At 42.8% G+C, this 12177-nt stretch overlaps 1 protein-coding gene across 2 annotated transcripts in view; it reads right to left on the reverse strand.

The window, feature by feature from the left end:
- Positions 1 to 6636: 6636 nt before the first annotated feature.
- The window catches only part of ZMYM5 (zinc finger, MYM-type 5), a 38740-nt gene continuing 33199 nt past the window's right edge, over positions 6637 to 12177 (reverse strand). For both annotated transcript variants that reach the window (XM_011959013.1, XM_011959021.1), the window contains one exon: positions 6637 to 8396. In XM_011959013.1, coding sequence (XP_011814403.1) covers positions 7638 to 8396 — 759 coding nt within the window. In that variant the 3' untranslated portion in view covers positions 6637 to 7637. The remainder of the gene's footprint in view (positions 8397 to 12177) is intronic.

A 12177-nucleotide genomic window follows, 5' to 3' on the forward strand; every position in this document is an offset into this window, starting at 1 on the left:
TGTTGCCCAGGCTGGAATGCAATGGCGTGATCTTGGCTCACCACAACCTCTGCCTCCTGGATTCAAGCGATTCTCCTGCCTCAGCCTCCCGAGCAGCTGGGATTACAGGCATGCGCCACCATGCCCAGCTAATTTTGTATTTTTAGTAGAGATGGAATTTCTCCATGTTGGTCAGGCTGGTCTTGAACTCCCGACCTCAGGTGATCTGCCTGCCTTGGACTCCCAAAGTGCTGAGATTAAGGCATGAGCCACCGCGCCCGCCCCTCCACCTTGTTTTTTTTTGAGACTGAATCTCGCTCTGTCACCCAGGCTGGAGTGCAGTGGCCCGATCTCGGCTCACCGCAACCTCTGTCTCCCACGTGCAAGCGATTCTCCTGCCTCAGCCTCCTGAGTAGCTGGGATTACAGGCATGTGCCACCACATCTGGCTATCTTAAATTCTTTGACCTAAACTGTTCATAATACGTTCTCATGCTTCTTTGTTTTGTTTCATTTTTGTCTTCCCCCCACCCTCCAGAAATATCCATAAGTTCCTAATATGGCCCTGGCAGTCACAGCTCAATGGCACCTTCACCCAACAAATCCTAGACTCTCTGCTGCCCCAACCACAGTGACCGGCTGCCACAGTTACTACTTGAGACCATCATTATGACAGTTACTACTGTTACTACTTGAGACTGTCATTACAAGACTGAACGAAGGAGGACGAATGTAGAAATGAAAAATTAAAAGAAACTTTTAAAGAAAGGGCAAGGAGAAGACAGGTCCCTGCTTCTAGTGAGCAAAGGCAGCCGCCTGAGCCTCTACACCCCTTCCTATTTATTGGGTAGAAAGAGCAGGGAGCAGGAGGTAATGATTGGTCAGCGGCTTAACTGAGCACAGGTTAACATGATTGCTAACAAGCTTCAGATGTGCCTAATTACAAGAAACACTTGCATCTGGGGTGTGACTGCCCTCAGCATTCCTTCTGGGTGGCAGACACAGTCTGTCAGTTTGGCAACATCCTGCTTTCATGAGAAGTTTGCCGTTTATTTATGTAGCCTACAGTGGTATACTGAGTTGATCATGACCCTCACTCTTTCGGCCTTCAACAGTAGGGAGCCGGGGGAGAAAGCACCAGGAATGGCACAAGGTCATAATGCTGGTGAGCAGGGGGCCATCAGCCCCAGGAGCAAAGGCCACTTGACAGACCTGGAGGTGGGGTGAGTGCCAGAATGCTGTGGATTACTCAGAGTGGAGGATTACTCACAGAGTGGAGGTGGAGACAGGGCACCCCCTCTGATCCCCTTCAAGTCTTGAGGCCTGAGATGGCTCCAAGTGTCCTTAGAGTGAGACAGAAAGGAACCTTAGGTCCACTTGGCATGTGGCAGAGGCAGGATCCCTAGACTAAATGTTCTTGGTGGAGTGTGGTGAAGGAGGCTACTTGCCCCTCCAGGACAGAGGGCTTCTTCTTGGTCCAGCGGGAGAGGATGCCTCCTTGGTGATGAAGCTGTGGGTGATTTGGGGTAGATGTGACATTCATGACGCCAGCTCTTCTGCAAGTCATGGTAAGGCACCGAAGGGTGGCTCCTCTCCCTAGAGCAGCTGTCACTTACCATCCTGTAGACCATGACCTCCTCACGCAGTGCCAGGGCGAGGATCTCAGTGAGCCAGCAGGTGCCTGCGGTCCTGGAGCTGGTCGCAGCAGGTCATCCTGCACACGGTGGAGGCGCCCCCTGCGGGCCGCAGCACATCCCCAGCTTCTGGACGCAGTATGAGCGAGCGGGTCACGCAGCAGCATGCTTGTGTGAAATGCCCCATGGATCTCTGTGCCCACATCCCTGCAAAGCCCATGGCAGGTGCCCGCGTGCCGGAGCACGCACTCAGTCCCATGGATCTCTGTGCCCAGGGCTCAGCCTGGCATCTGGCTGCTAAAGGTTTACAATTTTATTAATTTGTAGGCACATATTATGAAAGGCTTTTTAACACCAACAGGAGTGAGGTGTTAGTCTTATTTCCTAGGGGTTTCTCTGGTTTATTTATCCTTAGAAGCAAACTGGATTAATAATGCTTTTCACTCTAAATGTGATTTCCAGGATATTAGTTCAAAATAATCTACTGTCCACATTTAAAATTAACACCACTATATTCCCGAACTAACTTCACACCCTCTTAAAAACAAAGATTCTGTTAATTGGCTCAAAATTTGCTTTCAAGTCTAGTTAAATTCTTTTTTTTTTTTTTTTTTTAGTCTTACTCTGTCACTCAGGCTGGAATGCAAGGTGTGATCTCAGCTCACTGTAACCTCCACCTCCCAGGTTCAAGCGATTCTCCTGCCTCAGCCTCCAGAGTAGCTGGGATTATATGCTGCCCACCACCACGCCTGGCTAATTTTTGTATTTTTAGTAGAGATGGGGTTTCACCATGTTGGTCAGGCTGATCTTGAACTCCTGACCTCAAGCAATCCACCCGCCTCGGCCTCCCAAAGTCCTAGGATACCAGGCGTGAGCCACCGCGCCTGGCACTCTTTTTTTTTTTTTTAAGTGAAGTAGTGGGAGGAGGGAGAGTTCAATTTGTAACTGACTGAACAACTGAGATAACTCATTTACTCTACTGGCTCATCTTGGACCAGCGTTCTTTTGTTTTTGTTTTTGTTTTGTTTTTGACACTCTGTCCAGCCCAGGCTGGAGTGCACTGGCTCAATCATGACTCATTGTAGCCTCAACCTCCAGGGCTCAAGTGATCCGCCCACCTCAGCCTCCCAAGTACATAGGATCACAGATGTGTACCACCACACCTGGCTAATGGTCGTATATTTTGTAGAGACGGGGTTTCACCGTGTTGCTCAGGCTGATCTCAAACTCCTGGGCTCAAGGGATTCACCTGCCTTGGCCTCCCAAAGTGCTGGGATTATAGGCATGAGCCACATGCCCAGCCCAGCCTTAAATTCTTAATTTCAGCCTTAACATGGTCACACATTATAAGTCAACCTTAGAGAGCAGTGGTCTCCAACCTTTTTGGCACAAGGGAAGACACTTTCGTGGAAGACAATTTTTCCATGGACGAAGGGGGTGGGAGTGGTTTCAGGATGAAACTGCTCCACCTCAGATCATCAGGTTCTCACGGGGAGCCTGCAACCTCCATTCACAATAGGGTTCCCAGTCCTATGAAAATTGAATGCTACCGCTGATCTGACAGGAGGCGGAGCTCAGCAGTAATGCTCATTCACCAGTTGCTCACCTCCTGCTGTGTGGCCCAGTTCCTAACAGGTCACAGCCAGGGGTTTGGGGAGGGACCCCTGTTACACAGCACTATTCCAGCTCTAAAATTTTGTGCCTTCATATTGTCTTTGTCTATGCCTTTCCCTATTCATCTGCCACTGATGATTGCAGCTGCCTATGTTAAGATCTTATGTTGTGTCAAGGAGTTGAGGAATTTTAAACTCCAAGTAATGGGGAACTTCAGAGCTTTGGAGACAAAAAGAGTGATGAGACCTAAAAAGATATAGTATTATTCTTTCCACTGAACTCGACTGAGATCTTCCATTCAATTATATTCTCTTTTTTTTTTTTTTTTTTTTGAGACAGAGTCTTGCTGTGTCACCCAAGCTGAAGTGCAGTGGCATAATCTTGGCTCATTACAACCTTTGCCTCCCAGGTTCAAGCAATTCTCCCACCTCAGCCTCCTGAGTAGCTGGGATTTACAGACACATGCCACTATGCACGTCAAATTTTTTTTTTTTTTTTTTTTGAGACGGCATTTCACTCTTTTAGCCCTGGCTGGAGTGCAATGGCGTGACCTTGGCTCACTGCAACCTCTGCCTCTGGGGCTTAAGCGATTCTCATGCCTCCAGAGTAACTAGGACTACAGGCGCTGCCACCATGTCCGGCTAATGTTTTGTGTTTTTAGTAGAGATCGGGTTTCACCACGTTGGCCAGGCTGGTCTCGAACTCCTGACCTCAGTGATCCACCTGCCTCGGCCTCCTGAAGTGCTGGGATTACAGGCGTGAGCCACTGTGCCTGGCCTCACTTTTACATTCTATGTAGCAAATTGTACACTGTATATATATAAAGTGGCTATTAGCAACTCTTACTGGCTCATGACACTAAGAGAGGACCAAAGAAATCACAAGAGGAAAACAGGTCAATGTAAGAATTTTAAAGATAGCAATTTTGAAAATCAGAAGTTTATGGAAACAATCTCACTTGTCCTCAGTGAGATGAGAAAACCAGTAAGTCAATATTAATTGGCATTGCCATTTTCTTCAAGACTATTGATATTGTCCTTTCTAATTTTTGATATAAAATTAGTAGTAGGAGATAATTTTTTCTAATGATTTTTCCCAGTGAAGTAGTTAAAAAGATGAAAAGAAACCCTGGGTACAGTCCAGATCAGTGATGACAGTTCCTGCAGCCGGGGAGGTGAGGGATGGTAAACAGGACCTTCACGTCTATGTTTTCTCCCTTCCTTCCTTATAGTGAGCACACATTAATTTTACAACGTTAAAAAAATAAAAATCAGGCCAGGTGCGGTGGCTCACGCCTGTAATCCCAGCACTGTGGGAGGCAGAAGCGGGCAGATCACCTGAGGTCAGGAGTTCGAGACCAGCGTGGCCAATATGGCAAAACCCATCTCTACCAAAAATACAAAAAATTAGCCAGGCATGGTGGTGGGCACCTATAATCCCAGCTACTTGGGAGGCTGAGGCAGGAGAATCGCTTGAACCAGGGAGGCAAGATCATGCCATTGCACTCCAGCCTGGGCAACAAGAGCAAAACTCTGCCTCCAAATAAATAAATTAAATAAATAAATAAAAATTAAAAACTAAAAACTAGAAAAGGAAAAAAATTAAATTATTCCTGTACAGCAATACTTGCATTTTTATCTTCTCTTCTTAACTTAGTTGATTCTTTTTTTTAAAGGGGTAGGGGTTTTATTACGTTGCCTCGTCTGGACTCCAACTCCTGGGCTCCAGGGATCCTCCCTCAGTCTACCAAGTAGTAGGCACTACAGGTATATGCCACTGAGCCCGTATCATCTAACACTGTATTATGAAAGGTGTCAAACATATGGAAAATTTGAAAGCTATTTACAAGGAACACAGGTCAATGAAACACCTGTCTTTTGAATTTTTTACCTTTAATTACTATGTGTGGAACTGATGACGCCTTCTAGGTATGCAGCATGCTGATGAAATAAATGAATTTAAGGTGAGGATCTAATTTTATTTTTTAAATTGATAAATCTGATGGTTATGCCAAATTGTCTTAAGCAGCCACTGATTGATTTCAGTAGTTTGCTCAAATACGAAAGAGTCTAATTATACTATGAATCTGTGATTCAGTTGATTGGCAAGCTTTAATGAAATAATGAGTATATTTGTTTATTTATTTTAGAGACAGGGTCTCAACTCTGTCACCCAGGCTGGAGTGCAGTAGCGTGTTCTCGGCTCACCGCAACCTCTGCTTCCTGGGTTTAAGTGATTCTCATGCCTCAGCCTCCCAAGTAGCTGGGATTACAGGCATGCACCACCACACTTTGCTAATTTTTGTACTTTAACAGAGATGAGGTTTCACTATGTTGGCCAGGCTGGATTTGAATCCCTGACCTCAAGTGATTTACCCCACTCAGCCTCCCAAAGTGCTGGGATTACAAGCATGAGCCACTGCGCCCAGTCTGAAACAATGAGTATGTTGATAACTTGCAAACAGCTGGGCGCAGTGGCTCACGCCTGTAATCCCAGCACTTTGGGAGGCCGAGGCGGATGGATCACAAGGTCAGGAGATCAAGACCATCCTGGCTAAGATGGTGAAACCCCATCTCTACTAAAAAATACAAAAAATTAGCCGGGCATGGTGGCGGGCACCTGTAGTCCCAGCTACTCGGGAGGCTGAGGCATGAGAATAGCATGAACCCAGGAGGCGGAGCTTGCAGTGAGCCGAGATGGCACCACCGCACTCCAGCCTGGGTGACAGAGCAAGACTCCAACTAAAAAAAAAAAAAAAAAAGATAATTTGCAAACAAATTTCAAAACTTGTTCTACAGCCTCTAGAGTATTCTCTGGGCTTCTAAAGTAAACTGGATTTTTGGAAACGTCCCAAAGCCACATTCAGATCCAAGTCTGAAAATGCTAAATGATCTAGTTGTCAAAAATCAAAACGGTGGCCGGGCATGGTAGCTCAAGCCTGTAATTCCAGCACTTTGGGAGGCTGAGGTGGGAGGATCGCTTGAGACCAGGAGTTCAAGACCAGCTTGGACAACATAGTGAGACCCCATCTCTATTTAAACAAACAAACAAACAAACCTTCAAAATGGTTAGAAGTTAATGAGGATGATTCTCAGGGGTATTCCAAAAATAGTACACACTGGCACCGTTGAGAGTCTGCAAGTGTTCCTGGTGTCATCCCACAAGAATGCACCTTGTGTTCTAGTCCCTGCTCATATGCCACTTTGTTTCACAGGAATAGTGTATAAAAATTTACTATATTATAAAATTGACATCAGAAATCAGAAACAGAAGGGAGATTTACTAAATACACAGTGATGGGGCTGCTGACCATCTAAAATAACTTAGATTCCTAATTTTCATTGGTGTGTCTCAAATTTCAAGCATGCCATCTCTTTTCACAGGGAGGAAAAAGCCCATAACACTTGAAGGTTAACTTAATATATACTTATTTTAATATTTTTTATATTTTATCAACATAAAATGGGTAAATATACTTATAGTTCACATACAATAATAAATGCTAAAACATTTACAAATTAAATTAAAACAAAAATAAAACCAATAAAATGGAAATTAACCATCATTAACATAACAAATAATGCTGTTTTGTTCAAATAAAAATGTTTTGCTCAAACGAAGTAAATCACAAGTATTTGGTTTAATAGCAAAAAGCTGTAGTTTCAGATCCCATTCTGTAAACTGAGTAGTTTTACTTTAATAATAATGTTGGGAATGCTTGTTCACATAAGTATCTTATTCAAACTAGTACTGATCAATTCAAGCCTGCCTTTCCTCTTTTAAGGTAATTAGAACACTATATATATATATATTTTTGAGACTGAGTCTCGTTCTGTTGCTCAGGCTGGAGTCAGTGGTGCAATCTCAGCTCACTGTAACCTCTGCCTCCTGGTTCAAGCGATTCTCCTGCCTCAGCCTCCTGAGTAGCTGGGACTACAGGTGTGTGCCACCATACCTGGCTAATTTTTGTATTTTTAGTAAAGATGAGGTTTTGCCATGTTGGCCAGGCTGGTCTTGAACGTCTGACCTCAAGTGATCTACCCGCCTGGGCCTCCCAAAGTGCTGGGATTACAGACGTGAGTCATCGTGCCCGGCCAAGAACAGAATATTAACCAAACCCGTCAAATGGCAATCATTAAATGCCAATTTTTAAATAGGTGTACATTGATAGATTTTGAAGATTAACAATTACTATTGTTAATTGCCTAATGATGATTGAAACTAATTAGTTTTAGATTTAGAATAGAAATATGTTTTGCTATTTATTTGCTAACATACTTATTGCTAAGGAACTGTTGCAAGTTACTCTGCAGAGGAGACTTACAACAGGATAGTATTGACTCTTGCAGCACAGAGGTTTTCTGAGTAATGTAAGATTCTGATCATCATGCCAAAAAACAAATCAGGTGTATTATGTGTACAACAACAGCGCACCATCATTTTTCTCATTTTCATATAATCTGTGATCTGCAGCATCAATAGCTTTATTCTTTTTCAGATCAGATTTTAATTTTGAGTACTTAATACCATTGTTGATGTGCATTTCACTTTCTTCATGTTTACTAAGAATATGTGATAAATGTTGCCAATCTTTGCACCCATTTTCATTTTTCAGTTGATTTTTTCCTTCCCCAAAGAGTCTGCAATATAGACAAAACACAGAATCTTTTGAGGTCGAATAAAGTAACCAGGATCTAGTGGTTTTTTCACCGTTTGGAAGAATCCGTGTATAGTAAGTTTCTGAAAACTTTCTCCCTGTATTATCTTTTGGAAAGTTAAAATTTCTTACTTGAGGCGGAACATTTTCAACAAGAGTGTCCCGTTGTTTAATATTTAAAATTCGGGGCCACGTACCTGGATCTGCGGAAAGCACAACTGGTACAATGGAGTCTTCAAAATTTTTCTCTTCCAGTTGCTCTTGAAATGTATCAGCTATGGTTGACGTGGAAGGAGGAGGTAAATTCACATTCTCTTTGATCAGTAATGTATCCGTGCCACATTCTACTGAAAGGTGTAGCTCTGAAGTCTTTTCCTTTTTTTCTGTGATTCCATCTATTTTTTTCAAAAGTGTACTTGACAATCCACAGAATTGTTTCTCATTTTCTTCTCTAACAGCATTCCTTTTTCTGTTTTCTGATGCTGTTAATTTTTTTGATTTTCTTTCCATCATCTGAGGACAAAGAGGATAGATTACAATTTTACTTTAGGTTAAACTTTAAAAAATTAATGTATATTCAAATGCTCAATAAGCACATGCTCATCATTAGGCATCAAAGAAATGCCAGTCAAAAAGACAATGATGGCCAGGTGTGGTGGCTCACGCCTGTAATCCCAGCACTTCAGGAGGCAAAGGCGGGTGGATCATTTGAAGTCAGGAGTTCGACAACAAGTCTGGCCAGCATGGTGAAACCCTGTCTCTACTAAAAATACAAAAATTAGCCAGGCCATACTGGCATGTGCCTATAATCCCAGCCACTCAGGAGGCTGAGGCAGGAAAATCGCTTGAACCCAGGAGGCAGAGGTTAGGCTGAGCTGAGATCGCAGCACTGCACTCCAGTCTGGGCAACAGAGTGAGACCCTGTCCCAAAAGAAGAAGAAGAAGAAAAAAAAGGTGACAATGTACCACTTCATATCGAAGAGGATGGCTATCATAAATAGAGAATGAGGCTGGGTGTGGTGACTCACACCTATAATCCCAGCACTTTGGGAGGCTGAGGTGGGTGGATCAGCTGAGGTCAGGGGTTTGAAACCAGCCTGGCCAATATGGCAAAACCCCGGCTCTACTAAAAATACAACATTTAGCCAGGCCTGGTGGGGCAAGTACTGGTAATTGCAGCTACTAGGGAGACTGAGACACAAGAGACCTTACTTCAACCCTGGAGCCAGAGGTTGCAGTGAGCTGAGATCATGCCACTGTACTCCAGCCTGGGCAACAGAGCAAGACTCTATGCTTTAAAAAAAAAAAAAAGAGAACAAAAGTCTTGGCAAAGATGTGGAGAAACTGGAACCTCTCTAAGATCCTAGTGGGAAATGTAAAGTGGCATAGCCACTTTTGAAAACTGTCTGGCTCAAAAAAACAAAAAACAAAAGACAAAAAATAAATTAGATGGGTGTGGTAGCAGGTGCCTGTAATCCAAGCTACTCAGGAAGCTGAGACAGGAGAATTGCTTGAACCTGGGAGGCAGAGGTTGCAGACAGCTGAGATCATGCTACTGCACACCAGCCCAGGTGACAGTGTGAGACTTCGTCTCAAAAAACAAAAAAACGAAAACTGGAAGTTTGTCGAAGTTTAAACAGAGTTACCATATGACCCAGCAATTCCACTCCAAGGTATATACCCAAAGAAATAAAAATATATGGACACACAGGCCAGCCATGGTGGCTCACGCCTGTAATCTCAACACTTTGGGAGGCCGAGGTGGGTGGATCACGAGGTCAGGAGTTCAAGACTGGCCTAACCAAGATGGTGAAAACCCGACTATTAAAAATACAAAAATTAGCTTGGCGTGGTGGCAGGCGCCTGTAATCCCAGCCACTTGGGAGGCTGAGGCAGAAAATTGCTTGAATATGGGAGGCAGAGGTTGCAGTGAGCCGAGATCTCACCACTGCACTCCAGCCTGGGTGACAGGAGCAAGACTCCGTCTCAAAAAAAAAAAAAAGTATGTCCACACAAAAACTTAAGACACAAATGTTCATGGTAATATTACTCATAATAGTCAAAAAGTAGAAACGACTCAAATATCCCATCACAGATGAAAGAACAGATATAAATACAGTATTATCCATGCAATGGATAAAAACAAATGAAGTACTGATGTATGCTGCAACATGGGAAAAAATTAAAAATAGTACGACACATGAAAAAACTAGTTGCGAAGTACTTGTGTGATTCTATTTATGTGAAATGTTACACAAGAGGCAAATTTATAGGCAGAAGATAGACTAACAGTTGCCTAGAACTTTGGAGGAGTTGGAGTTGAAAAGGGGACTGTTAATAGATAGGGGGTTTATTTTTGGGATGATGAAAATGTTCTAAGATTGGTGAATTTTAGGGTATGTTAATTACATCTCAATAAAGTGGTTATAAAAATTAATGTGAAAGTCACTAAAATTTAACAGCAATTAATTTTAATGGTGAAATTTCCATAAATAATCCCTTCAATACATGGGCCCACACACACACAAATATGAAGAGAGAGCTCTAATTCAGGTATACATACTACTTTGTTCATCAATTATTAATGATAAGTGATTACTTTTAAAATAGGTCATAAATACTTACGGATTTAAAGTGAGTACTAAGCATACTATTTTAGTTCACTAAGACAAAGAACATTTTTAAAATCTGATTTTAATTGAAACAATGTGCTTAAAAAACAGCTCCTTGCTCAAAAGCAGACCATTTAGATGTTGCTAGATTAACACTGTAAATTCAAGGTAGTATGTATGTGTATTAACATTGTTAGATAGGGTCACCGTATCTGTCAGAAATTTAATTTTTATTTGTTTTTGAACATTTTACTACCATTTACTGAGATCTGTTGTAATAAAGACACATTACCTATTTTGTTGTCAATAAAATTATAATAAAAACACTAAAAAGATTTAACATAATAAAGATGTATAAAATGTGAATGGCATCCTATTAGCTATACACAACACAACTTGAGTACCATATGCAATGCAGTGAAAGAAAATAAAAATGGACTTGTTCTGTTTCATTCTGAAAGTAACGTGGCAGCTTTAAAGTAAAAAATGCAGAGGGGTGGGCCAGGTGCGGAGGTTCACGCCTGTAATCCCAGCACTTTGGGAGACAGATGCGGGTGGATCACCTGAGGTCAGGAGTTCAAGACCTGCCTGGCCAACATGGTGAAACCCCCATCTCTACTAAAATTACAAAAATTAGCCAGGTGTGGGGGCGTGCACCTGTAATCCCAGCTACTCGGGTGGCTGAGGCAGGAGAATCGCTTGAACCTGGGAGGCGGAGGTTGCAGTGGGCTGAGATTGTGCCATTGCACTCCAGCCTGGGAGACAGAGTGAGATTCTGCAATCAATCAATCGATGCAGAGATGTGATATGATCAGATAAATAAATGCAGAGATGTGACATGATCAAATTTGTACTTTGGAAAGATTGCTCTAATTGTATTATGAATTCCCAACCTTATGTAAGGAAGCAAGCAGCACATAGATCAGTCAAGAAACTGTAGTAGTAGTTCTGGCAAAAGATGATGTTAGCTATGTCTAGGATTATAGCAGTAGAGATAGGAGCTGAGAAGTGCTCAGGAAGTAGAATTTGGATTAGTTGGTAACTGATTGGCTCTAGCGGCTAAGGAAGAAAGAAGAGTAAACAATGACCCTAAGTTTCCGAATGGGCATGTGGGTGGACGGTGGGTTCATTTACTGACATAGGAGACAAAGGAAACCAGGTTTGGAGGTTCAGTTTTCGACACCATGAGTCTGAGTTTCAATGACGGATGGCATATAACGCGGTGGTCCCGTAAGAGTATAATGGAGCTGAAAAATTCCCATCACCTGGTGACGCTGTAGCAACGTAACACACACCACTCAACCATTTGTCGTAAACAAACCTACTATGCTAACAGGCATATCAAAGGATAGCACATACAATTAATAATACTTGATAATAAGCAATTGTTACTGCAATTGTTACTGGCTTATGTACTTACTTTTTTTTTTTTTTTGAGACGGAGTCTCACTCTGTTGCCCGGGCTGGAGTGCAGTGGCACGATCTTGGCTCACTGCAAGCTCCGCCTCCTGGGTTCACGCCATTCTCCTGCCTCAGCCTCCTGAGTAGCTGGGATTTACAGACACATGCCACTATGCACGTCAAATTTTTTTTTTTTTTTTTTTTTTTGAGACGGCATTTCACTCTTTTAGCCCTGGCTGGAGTGCAATGGCGTGACCTTGGCTCACTGCAACCTCTGCCTC

This window comes from Colobus angolensis, unplaced genomic scaffold (genome assembly GCF_000951035.1).
Source record: "Colobus angolensis palliatus isolate OR3802 unplaced genomic scaffold, Cang.pa_1.0 Scaffold113, whole genome shotgun sequence".
In the NCBI taxonomy this organism is placed as follows: Eukaryota; Metazoa; Chordata; class Mammalia; order Primates; family Cercopithecidae; genus Colobus; species Colobus angolensis.